We start from the raw sequence: 18,545 nt of genomic DNA on the forward strand, positions 1-18,545 counted from the left end.
AACAGATGGTTATTAATTTTGAACATTTATAGGTAAAAGTGAACCAATTAGAAATCTTATAAACAAAAGTATTGTCAACGAAATTTTAAAAATCCATAACTAATGTAATAAATGCTGTATTGGACAAAGGAAAAATTTGTGAATTGGAAGATAACTACTGAGGAGAATTTAAAACATATCACAGGAAACTAACGAGATGGAAAATAAGAGAATTTAAGATTGAGAAATTCTTATATATACGTTATAGGACTTTGTAAAGTAGAGAGTAAATAATAGTGGGCATTGGCTATTTGAAGTAATAATGTTGAAAAAATGTTCTCACTTTGAGTTCTGAAGAGCTTCAGAGCATGTCTGTGGAGCTGAGCAGGGTTAATAAAAATAGATTTACTTACCTAGCTATATTCTAGAGAGTCTAAAGAATGTTAAGATTAAGGAAAAAAAATCTCTTACAATACCAGGAAGTAAACAAAACCACAGAGGAATGACAGATTAATATCCTTGTTATGAACAAAAGGACAATGAAGCAATATATTTGAAGTTACAAGACAAAATTACTTTTAACCCAGAATTCTATGTCCAGCCAAGTATGAGTGAAATAAAGCTATTTTTAGTTATTTTAGACAAAAACGAAGTGTTTGCCACCCACTGACCCTTAATGAAGGAACTACTAAAGTTGAACTTCAGCAAGAATTAAAGGTAACCTGGAGGAAAAAACTTGTTGAAAAGGTATCTGTAAATATGTTTGTAAATCTCATTTACTATTGATGGTTTGAAAAAAACCTCACACAATTAGATTCAGAAAAGTGGAATTATAGTTTTAGACAATGTTAACATGAAAGCTAGTTTGTAGGGAGTTTGAAAGGGAGTTAGAATGATAGAATCCTTGTCTTATTTAGGAAGAAGTTTTTGTTAGGAAAATATGAATGTAAGTGTGTATGATAAAAATTTAAGGCTATCTACTAAAAGCAGCCATGATTTCCAAATAGAGGAAAAGCTTTTCAACAGAGTAAAAGGCAAGAGAAAGAAAAAAGAAGCAAAGAAAAAAATCATGCTATGTGAAAACCATGAAAGATGGTTGTGGATATTAAGTATTAAATACATTAGCAAACAACATATATAAACTGATTAAATTCACCAGTTATAAGAACTGCATGCTAACCGATTGTGCCATTGGAGCTGCACGGGTTAAATTCACTGCTTAAAAGGCAGTTGATTGAACTTACCTCTCATTTCAAACTGAACTATATGTTGCTTACAAGAGACACATTAAAATTTCAAGGAAATATTAAAAACAGAGGGATAGAAAAAAATCCAGGTAAATACTTGGTATTTTAGGTATACTCTAAAGTTAGTATAGTGATACTATCAAATCAGATGAAATTCAACATGAAATGCATTGATAACATAAAGATGGAAATTAATAGTAAAAGTAATCATCCATGAAGTGTAACAATATTGAACTTTTAAAATTTTTTAAATTTTTATTTTTATTCAATATTGAACTTTTATGTACCTTACAGCATAGGTTTGAAATATGTAAAGCCCAAACTGACAGAATTGGAATAGGAAAAGTACATTTATAATTGGGAAATATATCTGTTATTCAGATCAAGCAGGAAAAAAATGGTAAGGATATTAAAATTAGCAGTACAGTTAGGCTTAATTTCATATTAATAGGTATGTGTATATTTTTTCAAAAAGATTTTATTTATTTATTCATAATAGACATAGAGAGAGAGAGAGAGAGGCAGAGACACAGGAGGAGGGAGAAGCAGGCTCCATGTAGGGAGCCCGACATGGGACTTGATCCCGGGACTCCAGGATTGCGCCCTAGGCCAAAGGCAGGCACTAAACCGCTGAGCCACCCAGGGATCCTCCTGTATATTTTTATATATATATGTATTTGTATGTATGTGTGTATTGGCACCTAATAAATACTGTGCACAGAACATACATGCAAAAATTGACCACATACTGGGTCATAAAGATATCTCAATAAATAGAAGTCAGAGAAGTCAGACAGAAAGAACATGTTCTCTGCCTATAATGCAATTAAATTAGAAACAAAGGATAAGGGTACTTTAATATCATATACCAGAAATAAATTATTGATGGACTAAAGGCCAAATGTGAAAACAAAAATTTAAAACTATCTAGCAGGATATTTTTATGACCTTGAAATAGGAGAGGCTTTCCTGGATAAGACAAAAAACACAACTCATGGATAAGTTATGTAAAATTAAATTTATATGCTAAAAAACTAAACAAAATTAAAGGTAAGATTGACTGGAAGAAGATACCGTATATTGAAACTTAGAAAAAACTAAAATTAATCAGAAAAATCCAATGGAAAAGTGGGGGAAACCTAAATAGCTTGTAAACCTGTGAAAAGATACTTTGTTTTAGTAGGAATCAGGGAAATGCCTCTTAGCTACTTGTGAAACCCTACCACTTTGCCCTCTAGAACTAGGTTCATCATCAGCTTATCTTCTATAGCCCTTCTTTTCTCTGAACATTCCCTTTGCCTTCCTGTTTTAATGAAATCCCAACTCTCCTGTGTGGACTATGCTTCCTTCACAGTCTTTAAGTAGTATCTGCAGCATTCTGACCTCTGCTCCTAGAGCTTGTTCCTTACTGCCATTATGGATGGTTCTCCCTTCTAGCTACTGAAACTCCCTGGAGCTGAAGCTCATTCCATCAGACTATACTATCTGCTTTTTTCTTCTTGTTGTCACTGACAGACTTCTAGGTCAGTTCTCCTAATTCCTTGAAAATATAATTTCCAGCTCACTGCATGCTCTCCATCATCACTGCTGTCTCAATTCCTTGCGTTTCTTTCCTCCAACAGTCTTGTCTTCTACTCGTTCCCTTGGCCTGACTCTTACCTTGTTCTTACTGATAACTACTCCCTCTCCAGGATCTCAATCACAGCCATCCCTCTTCTGCCTGTCATTTCTTTCCACCATACTCTGATCTGCTGACTCCAGTAATTCTTTAGCCCCATGGAAGCTGTATTTTTTTGGATCCTGCCACCCTTTGAGTATCCTTTTTTCCATATCCACACTTCCATATCCAGTCTTCCCTGAAAATTCACCTGAGATTCTGTGGTTTGTCTGTTATCACTTTCTTGTGTACTCTCCTAGCTATCTCGCTCTCCTGCCTCTTGGCAGTGTGTACCTTATAGAACTATCCTGATTAAATCCATCTTTCTGCTTGTGCTCTGTATACCAAAGCATTTTGAACGTGACTGGAGAAATGTATCAATTATGTTGACAAGGCTCTTTTTACATTTATGACCACTAACCTCCTAGATAGTACTGTCCCAAAGTCCTATTGTATGTCCCTAGCTATTTGTATCAGTACAGATCCCGTAGACATGAAGAGGATAAGAAAAGGATACTACAAAAGACTCCATATGACCCAAGTTTGATAACTTAGGTGAAATGAACCAGTTCCTTGAAAGACATACACTATCAAAACTCTTTGAAGAAGAAATGAGTAATCTGAGTAGGCCTAGGTCTAAGAACTTGAATCAGTGATAAATAACCTTCCAAAACAGAAAGTGCCGGGCCTGGATGGATTCACCTTTGAATTCTACTAAGTATTTGAAGAAGGAATTAAACAATTTCTCTACAATCTCTTTTGGAGGGTAGAAGCAGAGAGAATAGTTCCTAACTCATTTAATCAGGCCAGCATTATCCTAATACCAAAACCAGACAAAAGCATTACAAGAAAACTGCAGACTAATAATTCTCATGAACATAGATGCAGTAAAATATTAGCAAATCATATCCCACAATATTTGAAAAGAATGATACACCATGACTAAGAATGTAAATTTAATTTTACATAACTTACCTGTGAGTTGTGCTTTTTGTCTTATCCAGGAAAACCTCTTCTATTTCAAGGTCATAAAAATATCCTTCTAGATAGTTTTATTTATTTATTTTTTTTATTTTTATTTTTTCCTTCTAGATAGTTTTAAATCTTTGTTTTCACATTTGATCTTTAGTCCATGAATAGACTAAAAGAAAAATCACATCATACCAGTAGGTGCAGAAGAAGCATTTGACAAAACTCAACACCCATTTATGATAAAAACTTTTAAAAAAATAGTAATAGAGGGGAATTTCCTCAACTTGATTAAAACAAAAATCTACAGAAACCCTTGCAACTAATGTGATACTTAATGGTGAGAAACTAGAAGCTTTCACCCTAAGATAAGTTATAAGGCAAGGATGCCCCTATCATTACTGTTTTCTAACATTATAATGGAAATTCTGGCCAATGCAGTAAGGAAAAAATAGGCATATAGATTGAGAAGGAAGAAATAAAGTTGTCTTTGTCTACAGATGATATGATTATATAAGAAATCTGAAAGAATCAACAAAAAACCCTCCTGGAACTAATAATCTGTTATAGCAGGTTGCAGGGTACAGAAGTCAGTGGCTTTCCTGTATACCAGTGATGAACAAGTGGAACTTAAAAACACAATACCATTTACATTACTACTCCCTCAAATTAAGTATGCAAAGGTCTATATGAGAAAAACTATAAAACTCAGATGAAAAAAATAACTAAATAAATGGAAAGGTATTCCATGTTCATGTAGGAAAACTGAATATTGTCAAGATATTCTTTCTTCCCAGCTTAATGTGCAGGTTTGATACAGTCCTGACAAGTTATTTTATAGATATTGACAAACTGATTCTAAGCTGTGTGTGGAGAGGCAAAAGACCCAGAGTAGCCAATGAAATATTGAAGAACAAAGGAGTTGAAATCTTATGTCCTCCCAAAAACCCACACATGGATGTTTATAGAAGCTTTATTCACAGTTGTCAAAACTTAGAAGCAACCAAGATGTCTAGTTAGGTGAATGGCTACATCAATAGTAGTAATAGTAGTAATCCAGAAAATAGACTTTTATTTAGGGCTAAAAAGAAATGAGTTATGAAGCTATAAAAAGACATGGAGGAACCTTGTATTAAGTGAAAAAAGCCAACCTCAAAAGGCTACACAGTGTTTCCAACTGTATGGCATTCTGAAAAGGCAAGACTATGGCGAGAATAAAAAGGTCGGTGGTTGACAGAGGTTCAGGGGTGGGGGTAGAGAGGGGAGAATAGGCACAGAAGATTTTTAGTAAAGTGATGATGCAGTGTATGATACTGTGATGATGGATGCGTGTCATTTTTACATTTGTCCAAACCCATTAAGAGAGTAACACCAAGAGTAAACTGTAAGGTAAACTCTGAACTTTGTGTGGTTATGATGTGTCAGTGTTGGAACATCAAGAAAGTACATGTTCAGTTTTATGGGCCTATGCATTTTTCTGCAAGTAGGTCCCTAAGCATTGTTAGCTTCTCGGGGCAGAGGTGGTGGTGGTCAGTGAGCCCTTCTGAGAGAGAGGAGTCAGAAATCTCAATTTCTTCCTTCCTCTTTCCCTCTCCTTCCCTTTACTTTTTCTCCCAAAAGTCATTGATTAAAACAATATAACATCATGGAATTCATCTGTGTCTAACTTCCCCCACAAATGTAGATTGCTTTGTCTTCTTGAGTATCTTGGAAGTAGCTAGGTACAGTAAGCTGTAGTAATGGATACTTACCTGATTTTTAATCTTGGCTTTATCACTAGTATGAGACCTTGGGTTCATTCCTAATTTAGCTGAATCTTAGTATTGTCTTCCGTAAAATGGAGATAATGATGTTACCTATGATAATTGCTTCAAAGGTTAAATGCAGTAAAACTGTATGGAAAGCACATCGCATGGTACCTGGCAAGTGTGCCATGAATGTTGTTAGATGCTGCTGCAATTACTATCGTCACTGCTATTATTTTTATCAGTGGTAGGTAAGAGCCCTATACTTTGGAACTGTGTACTGAGTTAACCTCTACAATTTGATTTACCTGTTTTACTTTTTCACAAATTTGGCAATTTTGCCATTAGTTTATTCACATTTTTTTCCCATGAGCACATTTCTTCTCCTCTTTGTCTTTCTCACTATGATCATACCTAACATAATTGGGTACTAATTGTGTGCTTGGTGCTATGTGAAATGCTTTATGAGCATGGGAGCAGAGGTTGAAAGACTAAGTTCTGGTCCCAGTTCCATCACTCAACCTTTTGACTTGCTAAGAAATTCAGTCTTCCTGAGCCTCTGTTGTTTTCTGCAAATGGGAATAATAGTATTTGTCCTGTCTTTACAGTTTGTTGTAATGATTTAATGACATAATGTAATCAAAATTTATAAATAAGCATATAAGTGTAAAGTATTACCATTTTGGCGAAGATAAATAGCAAATTTGCCTAGCACATTGCCTTTCAGTTGGAATTATGTAACTAGTTTTTGCCTCACTAGCATCTTTCTTTGTAAAAGCTTTATATAGAACAGTCACAAAGAATAGAAACATTTTAACCTGGAAGCAGTAGTGCCTATTTTACATTGTAAGAAAGGATGGTAAAATATTTGAACCATACACATATGGATGCATGCTATGGTAAATACATACATGGGTGAAAATGAGTGAAAGTACATTTGAGAATTCCATAAGATTAGAGTCTCAATTCACAGGAAGCTACTAACCCCTTTGCTGATCAATGTAGAAAAACTTCATGAAGGAGGCATAATTTGGGAAACTTCTCAACTTAATTTTACCTTTGGATGGTGTATAGGAATAGAAATGAGGTGGTACGGAATATGTGGCACAGGGCTGGCAGCACAGGGCATGAGGCAGTGTGGTGGGAAGCCAGCAGTGTCCTTGCAGAGCTCTAATGGGAACATGGTCTCCTGTGGTGATAGCTCTTTGACAGATTAGTTATTAGCCTCTGAACTGCAGTCTTCTAAACTGTAAAATGGAGCTAATAATAATACATACTTTAAAACTTGTGTGAAGGAGGTTAGAAGGTTAGGCGAATTTGATTTATCATCTGTAATCCTGTATAAACTGTTAATTGTTGTCACAGTTTTTAGGAGAGTGAACAGACTTGAGCTTTACTTCAGGATGCTAGTCAAATGGAATTTTTTTTTTTTTTTTCAAATGGAATTTTGAATTTGGTTTAATCCAAGGAAGGGATATTTGCTATAATAATAAAATTATTTACTACTAGGGCTGGAAAGAACTTGGAGAACAATTGAGGCAAAAGTTTTATGGATTGTTAACATTAAAGTTTTATTGCATGAGTATTGAGAATTTGGGCTTCGACCGAGGCTATCACATAAAATAGTTACTAATTTTTATTCACGAAATCAGGATGGGGAACTGCGGAGGGAGGACAAGTAGCTCTGTGTCAGCCTCTTAAGTGTATGTGGTATCTGTGTGTGTACGTATGTTTTGTTTGCTTCCTTTTCAGCGGTAAAGATTCTGTATAAATCAGTGATTGGCTATACAGGATTTATGAAGTTTAGGAATCACTTATGTTGAAGACCAAAGCATAACACAAAGCAGGAGGATATTAGCCTCTCTTTCAGTTACTCTCCACTCTGGGGCACTTCTATCAGAAAGAAAAACAAGCAAACAGGAATGATACACACACACACACAAAACAACCTGAAGGAGCCTGGGATTGTTTGTTGCTCTAACTGTAGTAGAGGGTCAGTATTTATTTATTTTTCAGTTTAAGTAGCCACAGTTAAGCAACTCTTTACTTCCTCTAGTGAGAAGCTTTATGTTTGCATTTTGAATTTCTGACTTTATGTAAACTACATGCTTTTTGGTGGAATGAGTCTGTGGTACAGTTTGTAAAACTATAGAATGTAATCTTTATTTTCAAAGTTTGTACAACTGAGGAAAGAATGGGTCCTTCAGTGCTCCTTTTTGACTAAGGGTCTGTTCACTATTGAAACCATGCTAATCTTCAGTAAGACATGTCTGAAATAAAAAAAAAAAATGACCTTATAAACCTGCTGCTTTTAAGATGAGAAGCTTTGTTTTGATGAATTCAGCATGATATAAGATAAAAAGAAGGTCTCATTTTCAAGTATTTATGTTGGAAAATGTGCTTTGTACAAAAATCCAGTCCCTGGAGGCTTTTAAGAAATATATTTTTTTGTGTGTTTGGTTTTATTTCTCCAGAACACTGCAGTAGACTGTAAAATAACATCATCTACAACTGGAGATAAACACTTCGATAAAAGTCCCACTAAAACAAGGCATCCTCGGAAAATTGATCTAAGAGCTAGATACTGGGCGTTTCTTTTTGACAATCTTCGCCGGGCAGTAGATGAAATCTATGAAACTTGTGAATCAGATCAGAGTGTGGTAGAATGTAAGGTAAGGTTTGCTTTGGCACTTTTTGCTTAAAGCCAAATTCTTATTTTTATTACACCTAACTAGATCATTTACCTCGGTATGCATACTGTATTAATACCGTAATGTATTATTACTGTACCATGCTGTACATTAGATCCCCACAACCTCCTCATCTTATGACTGGAAGTTTGTGCCCTTCGACCAGCATCTGTTTTCCCTACTCCTGGGAACCACTGTTGTACCCTGCTTCTACGAGTGCTTCAGGGTTTTTTGGTTTTGAATTTTTGAGTATTCTTGTTGCTCTTTGCTTTATTTGCTTTATCTAATTATGTAATATTCTATGCAAGATTTGGTAGAAAGCAAGATTTGATATGTAGTCCTGGGTAAGAAATCGTAAAAGATGGATACACACACACACCCACCACACAGAATTAGTTTAAAAATCTTTTATCTGCATTCTCCAGTACGGTAGGTGGCACTAGTGAGATTTTCACATTCTTTGGTTTCATGTTTAATGTCTTTAATTGGCCATTGCTCCCTTTCTGCTGAGATACTTATCACTCTTCTAATTCACTCTGGTCAGGGAAAAGTGAGATTGATAGCTAGCCATAAACAATCCTGGGTGGGATTGGGGATGTCATTGTAAGGTGTGTTTTCTAATTTCAGATAACCTGTGTTTGTAATAGGATATTAGACGCATAGTGCAATCTGTCTCTAAAAATTCACTAAAAAGCCCAATTTTTTAGTAAATGGAAACTATATTTTACTTTATACTGAACAAAATTATTTTGAGAAAAACTAGAGTGCTACATCTTCATAGAAATATTACAGAGTTAGCTTGTGTTTCTATAGTGAACAGGATCGAAAACTCTGGAATTCATTATTTAACCTTTGAAATATATGAAGGATCAAAGAAAAGTTACATGTTAAAACAGAAGTTGTGTTTCCTATAAAATTTGAAACAGCCAAAATAGGTTTTAGAATAGCCTAAAAATATGATGGGTCAGAAGTAGTTTTCAGAATGAATAGTAATTGAAATCCTCCAAATTTATAGTTTGGTTGTCACACTTAATATTGTTACTACCAGCATGTGAGACTTTTTATGTCTTAAGAAAATATGTTTAAAGCAAAATCATAACCTTGGAGTTTAATGAATCAGCATGTTGTGGTAGAAAACACTATTGACTTTATTTATTTATTTATTTAAGCATACAAATAAAAATATTTAATTAAAAAAAAAAAAACTTTGGTCATCTGAGCAAGTAACCTTAACTTAGTTCATCTGTTAGAACATAATTTGGATACAACTGTTCTTTGTGAGTTTTATCCATGAGTCATGGCTAAAACTTTTTTTTTTAATAAATTAATTTTTTATTGGTGTTCAATTTACCAACATACAGAATAACACCCAGTGCTCATCCCGTTAAGTGTCCCCCTCAGTGCCCGTCACCCATTCCCCCCCACCCCCCGCCCTCCTCCCCTTCCATCACCCCTAGTTCGTTTCCCAGAGTTAGGAGTCTTTATGTTCTGTCTCCCTTCCTGATATTTCCCACACATTTCTTTTCCCTTCCTTTATTATATTCCCTTTCACTATTATTTACATTCCCCAAATGAATGAGAACATACACTGTTTGTCCTTCTCCGATTGACTTCACTCAGCATAATACCCTCCAGTTCCATCCACGTTGAAGCAAATAGTGGGTATTTGTCGTTTCTAATGGCTGAGTAATATTCCATTGTATACATAAACCACATCTTCTTTATCCATTCATCTTTCGATGGACACCGAGGCTCCTTCCACAGTTTGGCTATTGTGGACGTTGCTGCTAGAAACATCGGGGTGCAGGTGTCCTGGTGTTTCATTGCATCTGAATCTTTGGGGTAAAACCCCAACAGTGCAATTGCTGGGTCGTAGGGCAGGTCTATTTTTAACTCTTTGAGGAACCTCCACACAGTTTTCCAGAGTGGCTGCACCAGTTCACATTCCCACCAACAGTGTAAGAGGGTTCCCTTTTCTCCGCATCCTCTCCAACATTTGTTGTTTCCTGCCTTGTTAATTTTCCCCGTTCTCACTGGTGTGAGGTGGTATCTCATTGTGGTTTTGATTTGTATTTCCCTGATGGCAAGTGATGCAGAGCATTTTCTCATGTGCATGTTGGCCATGTCTATGTCTTCCTCTTTGAGATTTCTCTTCATGTCTTTTGCCCATTTGATGATTGGATTGTTTGTTTCTTGGGTGTTGAGTTTAATAAGTTCTTTATAGATCTTGGAAACTAGCCCTTTATCTGATATGTCATTTGCAAATATCTTCTCCCATTCTGTAGGTTGTCTTCTAGTTTTGTTGACTGTATCCTTTGCTGTGCAAAAGCTTCTTATCTTGATGAAGTCCCAATAGTTCATTTTTGCTTTTGTTTCTTTTGCCTTTGTGGATGTATCTTGCAAGAAGTTACTGTGGCCGAGTTCAAAAAGGGTGTTGCCTGTGTTCTCCTCTAGGATTTTGATGGACTCTTGTCTCACATTTAGATCTCTCTTCCATTTTGAGTTTATCTTTGTGTATGGTGAAAGAGAGTGGTCTAGTTTCATTCTTCTGCATGTGGATGTCCAATTTTCCCAGCATCATTTATTGAAGAGACTGTCTTGCTTCCAGTGGATAGTCTTTCCTCCTTTATCGAATATTAGATGACCATACATTTCAGGGTCCACTTCTGGGTTCTCTATTCTGTTCCATTGATCTATGTGTCTCTGTTTTTGTGCCAGTCCCACACTGTCTTGATGACCACAGCTTTGTAGTACAACCTGAAATCTGGCATTGTTATGCCCCCAACTATGGTTTTCTTTTTTTAAAATTCCCCTGGCTATTCGGGGTCTTTTCTGATTCCACACAAATCTTAAAATAATTTGTTCCAACTCTCTGAAGAAAGTCCATGGTACTTTGATAGGGATTGCATTAAACGTGTAAATTGTCCTGGGTAACATTGACATTTTCACAATCTTAATTCTGCCAATCCATGAGCATGGAATATTTTTCCATCTCTTTGTGTCTTCCTCAATTTCCTTCAGAGTGTTCTGTAGTTTTTAGGGTATAGATCCTTTACCTCTTTGGTTAGGTTTATTCCTAGGTATCTTATGCTTTTGGGTGCAATTGTAAATGGGATTGACTCCTTAATTTCTCTTTCTTCAGTCTCATTGTTAGTGTATAGAAATGCCATTGATTTCTGGGCATTGATTTTGTATCCTGCCATGCTACCAAATTGCTGTATGAGTTCTAGCAATCTTGGGGTGGAGGCTTTTGGGTTTTCTATGTAGAGTATCATGTCATCGGTGAAGAGGGAGAGTTTGACTTCTTCTTTGCCAGTTTGAATGCCTTTAATGTCTTTTTGTTGTCTGATTGTTGAGGCGAGGACTTCCAGTACTATGTTGAATAGCAGTGGTGAGAGTGGACATCCCTGTCTTGTTCCTGATCTCAGGGGAAAGGCTCCCAGTGCTTCCCCATTGAGAATGATATTTGCTGTGGGCTTTTCGTAGATGGCTTTTAAGATGTCGAGGAAAGTTCCCTCTCTCCCAACAGTCTGAAGTGTTTTGATCAGGAATAGATGCTGTATTTTGTCAAATGCTTTCTCTGCATCTCATGAGAGGATCATATGGTTCTTGGTTTTTCTCTTGCTGATATGATGAATCACATTGATTGTTTTATGAGTGTTGAACCAGCCTTGTGTCCCGGGGATAAATCCTACTTGGTCATGGTGAATAATTTTCTTAATGTGTTGTTGGATCCTATTGGCTAGTATCTTGTTGAGAATTTTTGCATCCATGTTCATCAGGGATATTGGTCTGTAATTCTCCTTTTTGGTGGGGTCTTTGTCTGTTTTTGGAATTAAAGTGATGCTGGCCTCATAGAACGAATTTGGAAGTACTCCATCTCTTTCTATCTTTCCAAACAGCTTTAGTAGAATAGGTATGATTTCTTCTTTAAATGTTTGATAGAATTCCCCTGGGAAGCCATCTGGCCCTGGACTCTTGTGTCTTGGGAGGTGTTTGTTGACTGCTTCAATTTCCTCCCTGGTTATTGGCCTGTTCAGGTTTTCTATTTCTTCCTGCTCCAGTTTTGGTAGTTAGTGGCTTTCCAGGAATGCGTCCATTTCTTCTAGATTGCCTAATTTATTGGCGTAGAGCTGTTCATAATATGTTTTTAAAATCGTTTGTATTTCCTTGGTGTTGGTAGTGATCTCTCCTTTCTCATTCATGATTTTATTAATTTGAATCTTCTCTCTCTTCTTCTTAATAAGGTTGGCTAATGGTTTATCTATCTTATTAATTCTTTCAGAGAACCAACTCCTGGTTCTGTTGATCTGTTCCACAGTTCTTTTGGTCTCAATTTCATTTAGTTCTGCTCGAATTTTAATTAACTGTCTTCTTCTGCTGGGGGTGGGGTCCATTTGCTGCTTTTTCTCTAGCTCCTTTATGTGTAAGGTGAGCTTTTGTATTTGAGTTCTTTCCAGTTTTTGAATGGATGCTTGTATTGCGATGTATTTCCCCCTCAGTACTGCTTTTGCTGCATCCCAAAGATTTTGAACTGTTGTATCTTCATTCTCATTAGTTTCCAAGAATCTTTTTAATTCTTCCTTAATTTCCTGGTTGACCCTTTCATCTTTTAGCAGGATGGTCCTTAACCTCCACGTGTTTGTGGTCCTTCCAAACTTCTTGTTGTGATTTAGTTCTAATTTCAAGGCATTATGGTCTGAGAATATGCAGGGGATGATCCCAATCTTCTGGTATCGGTTCAGACCCGATTTGTGACCCAGTATGTGGTCTATTCTGGAGAAAGTTCCATGTGCACTTAAGAAGAATGTGTATTCAATTGAGTTTGGATGTAAAGTTCTGTAGATATCTGTGGAATCCATCTGGTCCAGTGTATCATTTAAAGCTCTCGTTTCTTTGGATATGTTGTGCTTAGAAGACCTATCTAGTATAGAGAGAGCTAGATTGAAGTCACCAAGTATAAGTGTATTATTAGCAAAGTATTTCTTCAGTTTGGTTATTAATTGGTTTAAATATTTGGCAGCTCCCACATTCGGGGCATATATATTGAGGATTGTTAAGTCCTCTTGTTGGATAGATCCTTTGAGTATGAGATAGTGTCCCTCTTCATCTCTCACTATAGTCTTCGGGGTAAATTTTAATTTATCTGATATAAGGATGGCTACCCCTTCTTTCTTCTGAGGATCATTTGAATGGTAAATGGTTCTCCAACCTTTTATTTTCAGGTTGTAGGTGTCCTTCTGTCTAAAATGAGTCTCTTGTAGACAGCAAATAGATGGGTCCTGCTTTTTTATCCAGTCTGAAACCCTGCGCCTTTTGATGGGGTCATTAAGCCCGTTCACGGTCAGAGTTACTATTGAGAGATATGAGTTTAGTGTCATCATGGTATCTATTCAGTCCTTGTTTTTGTGGATTGTTCCACTGGACTTCTTCTTAAAGGGGAGTTTTAGAGTCCCCCTTAAAATTTCTTGCAGAGCTGGTTTGGAGGTCACATATTCTTTCAGTTCCTGCCTGTCTTGGAAGCTCTTAATCTCTCCTTCCATTTTGAATGAGAGCCTTGCTGGATAAAGTATTCTTGGTTGCATGTTCTTCTCATTTAGGACCCTGAATATATCCTGCCAGCCCTTTCTGGCCTTCCAGGTCTCTGTGGAGAGGTCTGCTGTTACCCTGATACTCCACCCCATAAAAGTCAGGGACTTTTTGTCTCTTGCTGGTTTACGGATCTTCTCTTTATCTTTGGAATTTGCAAGCTTCACTATTAAATGTTGAGGTGTTGAATGGTTTTTATTGATTTTAGGGGGGGATCTCTCTATTTCCTGGATCTGAATGCCTGTTTCCCTTCCCAGATTAGGAAAGTTTTCAGCTCGGATTTGTTCAAATACATATTCTGGCCCTCTGTCCCTTTCTGCACCCTCGGGAACCCCAATTAAACGTAGGTTTTTCTTCCTCAGGCTGTCGTTTATGTCCCTTAATCTGTCTTCATGGTCTCTTAATTGTCTGTCTCTTTTTTCCTCAGTTTCCCTCTTTGCCATCAACTTGTCTTCTATGTCACTCACTCGTTCTTCCACCTCGTTAACTCTCATCGTTAGGACTTCTAGTTTGGATTGCATCTCATTCAATTGATTTTTAATTTCTGCCTGATTGGATCTAAATTCTGCAGTCATTGAAGAAACCCCACACCCCCGCCCCCGTGAGTGGGACCAGGCCTAACCCAGAGGCAGCCCATCCAGGCGCCTCCCATGAATTCAAGCAACAAAAACATTCTGTTTTTCTGAGATAAGAAAACTATCCCCCCCGCCCCCCCCGCCCTGACTGGAAAAGTTCCTGAACATGGTCGTGTTGACCTTCAAAGAAATCAATCATGTCATAACCCGAATGCTATGCTGCTCCCGCGGTTCTTTGCCTTTAAAAGATGCCTGTAATTGCTAATCGGGGCTCTGCCACCTCTGAGGCGGAGAGCCCGTTTGCGCAAACGTCCAATAAACCCTCTTGCTTGTTGCATCTGCCTGTCTGGGGTCTGAGTCTCTGGGGCATCCACCGGGACACGTTGGCACCCGTGAGCCAGGGTCCAACATCATGAAGTCTCTTGAGTCCTTTATGCTTTTTTCTAGAGCCACCAGTAGCTGTGTAATAGTGCTTCTGAATTGGCTTTCTGACAATGAATTGTAATCCAGATTTTGTAACTCTGTGGGAGAGAGGACTGTTTCTGATTCTTTCTTTTGAGGTGAGGTTTTCCTTCTAGTCATTTTGCTCAGTGCAGAGTGGCCAAAAACAAGTTGTATTGGGAAAAGGAGAAAGAGAGAGAGAAGGAAAGAAAAGAAAAAGAAAAAAGAGAAAGAAGTAAAAAAAGGAAAAAAGAAGAAAAAGAGAAAGAGAAAGAAAGAAAGGTGAAAAGAAAGGGGTGGGGGAAGCAAGCAGAAATCAAAAAGAAAGAAAAAAAATAAAAACAAAAAAACAACAACAAAAAAACACCACGGGGGAGTATCCTCTGATTCTGTATAACTTTAAGTCCCTTGACTCCCCCTGGAACTTGTCCATCTAGCTGGTCTTCTGGGGGAGGGGCCTGCTGTGCTGATTTTCAGGTGTGAGCACTTGGGGGAGCTGCTCTGCCCCTGTCTGGTGCAGGGTTCAGTGGGGGTTGTTCACCCCGTGAGGCCCCAGGAGGAACAACCGCAGTGGCAGGGCCAGCTCTGCAGCCCTGGAGTCAGCTCCCGCAGTAGCTGGGGCCGCTGATCTGCTCAGGGCAGGAGTGTCGCGGGCCCTCCCGGCCTCTGCCTGTCCTGGGGGAGGCCGGATCCTGGGCTGTGTCCCGGCGCCCTGTGCTCTGGGGCCTGCGCTGTTGGATTCGCGCTCCTGGCCGCGCAGCCCCCTCCGCGGAGCCGCCGCCCGAGCCCCTCTGAGCTGCTCCGGGTCCCGCTGCTCCGGGTCCTGCCACTCGCGCTGCAGCCCTTAGGGAGCTCGGTGCACTCTCCCCCGGCGCAGGTGCCTGTTAGTGTCCCAGGGAGCCCGAGGGCACCCCCGCCCTCCTGGGTCCTGCTCTAACTCCCTGCGGGCCCCTTTCCGCCCGGGGAGGTTGGTGCAGCTCCTGCTTCTCCCGGCCGGGGCTCTCCTGTCCTGGGGACACTCGTCCCGGCCTCAGCCCGGCTCCTTGCGGGGCCCCTCCCCCTCGGAGGCCTTTTGTTTCTTTATTTCTTTTTCCCTGTCTTTCTACCTTGATAGAAGCCGGAACTCTTCTCACTGTAGCATTTCAGCTGTTCTCTCTTTAAATCTCAAGGCGAATTCGTAGATTTTCAGGATGATTTGAAGGTTATCTAGGTAATTTGTTGGGGACAGGTGATTTGGGGACCCTACTCTTCTGCCATCTTGCCCCTCCTCTCTAATCTGTTTTTAATTTCAACCTGAGTAGATCTCAGTTTTCCAGTAAGGATGTATCTAGAGTCCTTTACGCTTTTTTTCCAGAGCCACCCGTAGCTTTATAATTGTACTTCTGAATTTAATTTTTTGACCTCATATTTAAATCCTAATTTTGTAACTCTGGCAGAGAGTCTTATTTCCAATTCTTTCTTTTGTAGTGACTTCTTCCTTTTAGTTATTTTGTCTTGTGCAGAGTGGCTGTATGAGCAGGCTGAATCAAAAATATCAACCACGACGTAAGTAAAATATACCCTTGGGTGATTCCGAAGAGGTCAGAGACCAGAAAATAGAAGAAAAAGAATAGAAGAAAATAAAACAAAAGGACCACTAAAGTGAAAAACAAATTTTAAAACAAAGTAGTAGAAATAAAAAGCCAAAGACTGAAAACAAAGACCAAGATAAAAGAAAAAAAAAAGTAAAGAAAAGAGAAAAAAAGGCAGGGGATGATGTGGTGAGTAAGTGGTAGTGGAGAGAGAATGTGGTCTACCTGAGGGGTCATAGAGGGTGATCCTCTTGGTTTTGAGTGTAATAAGTTCTGTATGTTAGCAGATTTTCAGTCCCAAATTTATGTAAACCAGCTATACTTATAGAAAGCCCCACCATTGACCACCAAAACATAAACAAGATAAAAGAGGGGGGCAGAATGAGAAGGAAAAGAGAATATAATCTCAAAGAATGAACCAACATGGTGTTCCACTTGGTTCTGCGTGTATTTTGGTTGTGTGTTAGAAGGTACTAGATTCCACCATTGTAAAACAAAATGAGGTAGAAAAAACAAAAGACAAAAAACAAATACTCATATCTTCTATATCTCCCAAAATTAAACTGAATACATTGAAGGGAATCCAGAAGAGAAAAATATATCTAAAACATGTAATTTAAAAAATATGAAATGGGATCCCTGGGTGGCGCAGCGGTTTGGTGCCTGTCTTTGGCCCAGGGCACGATCCTGGAGACCTGGGATCGAATCCCACATCGGGCTCCTGGTGTATGGAGCCTGCTTCTCCCTCTGCCTATGTCTCTGCCTCTCTCTCTTTCTCTCTCTGTGACTATCATAAATAAATAAAAATTAAAAAAAATAAAAAATATGAAATGAAAACGGAAAATACTTAAAAATGAAGATTTGGTAAAATATTGTAGTTAAGGTAGGAAAAGAGAAAAAATACTGGAAATTTTTAGTCTGATTTAAAAACCAGTGTAATGGAAAGAGAAAAAAAGAAAATACAACAAAAAACGGGACCCTCTAGTTCTATTTACTATTTTCCCTCAGTCCTGGAGCTTTCCACTGCTGCTTGTTTAGTAAACTTGCTCTTCTCTTCTTCCAGCAGTTCTTTTGGGGGAGGATCTGCTGTGCTGATTCTCAGGTATGTGTACCTGGGCAGAGATGCTCCACCCCTTGCCAGGTGCTGGGCTCAGGGAAATGTTTACCTGTGAGGCCTTTGTTCTTTGGTGGCCCAGCCCCTCCCAGGCACAAGGTGAAATGAGGAACAACAACAATGGCCACAGCCAGATCTCCAGCTCTAGAGTCAAGCTCCCCACGAGTAACTAACCACAGCTCCCAGTCCTCACTGGCCTAGATGCTCCAGGGGCTGGAACAGGTGTGCTGATCTGCACAGCTGCGGGGCACCCAGCGGCAGGAGAGTCCTCACTGTCCTGTGCCCTCCCCGCTTCCGCCTGACATGGGGGGAATGGAGCATCACTGGCTTTGTCCACTTGGGGGCCCTGGTGTCCAGGGCCCAGTGCCGCTGGACCCATGCTCCCAGGGACCACCTCTCCTGAAGGGAACAGAGTGGATTACAGCCACCTCCATCTGTTACCGGGCTCTATTGTAAAGGCTGCCCCAGAGCCAGCCCGCCTAACCAACTGGCTTCTCCCCAATGCCCTGAGGGCTGTGGCACTCCAGCCTTTTACTGAGATAGGACCACGGTTTGCGGTGAGCTTTCCTCAGGGTGCCCCTCCTCTTACAGTGACTCTGGGAATCTTGAGGCTTCAATGCCCCTCCTGCCATTCTGCCCTATTTCCCTGCTGAGCTCTTTTCTGTCAGCAAGAACTCAGGTGCAGATTTTTAAAGTTCCTGTTTCTCCAGGGCTGGGCTCATGCCCCAGAGGCTTCGCAGATCTGCTTTAGCCCTGCTAGTCACGGTTCTCCTCCCCTACCTTTTTCTTTTTTACTTTTCTTGCCTTCCTACCTTGTTCGAAGTGAAAACTTTTCTCTCTGTAGCTGTTCCAGGTGCTTTCTCTAAATCTCAGGTTGAATTCCCATGTGTTCAGGATACTTTGAAAGTTATCTAGGTACATCTGTGGGACCAATGAGTTGAGGACCCCTACTCTTCCCTCATCTTGCC

General features: G+C 39.1%; 1 protein-coding gene across 30 annotated transcripts in view; it reads left to right on the plus strand.

Moving 5' to 3' along the window:
• SCAPER (S-phase cyclin A associated protein in the ER) overlaps positions 1-18,545 on the plus strand; it is a 420,028-nt gene that overhangs the window by 23,084 nt on the left and 378,399 nt on the right. For 27 of the 30 annotated variants that reach the window (XM_072739204.1, XM_072739209.1, XM_072739212.1 and 24 more), the window contains one exon: positions 8,072-8,269. Coding sequence is in view for 14 of the 30 variants with exons in the window: in XM_072739186.1 (XP_072595287.1) it covers positions 8,072-8,269 (198 nt within the window). In the remaining 16 variants the exon portion in view is untranslated. Of the gene's footprint in view, positions 1-8,071; positions 8,270-16,749; positions 17,566-18,545 lie in introns of those variants that run through there. The other 3 variants (XM_072739210.1, XM_072739203.1, XM_072739215.1) reach the window with 3 other exon arrangements.

Source organism: Vulpes vulpes, chromosome 15, assembly GCF_048418805.1.
Source record: "Vulpes vulpes isolate BD-2025 chromosome 15, VulVul3, whole genome shotgun sequence".
Classification (NCBI taxonomy): Eukaryota; Metazoa; Chordata; class Mammalia; order Carnivora; family Canidae; genus Vulpes; species Vulpes vulpes.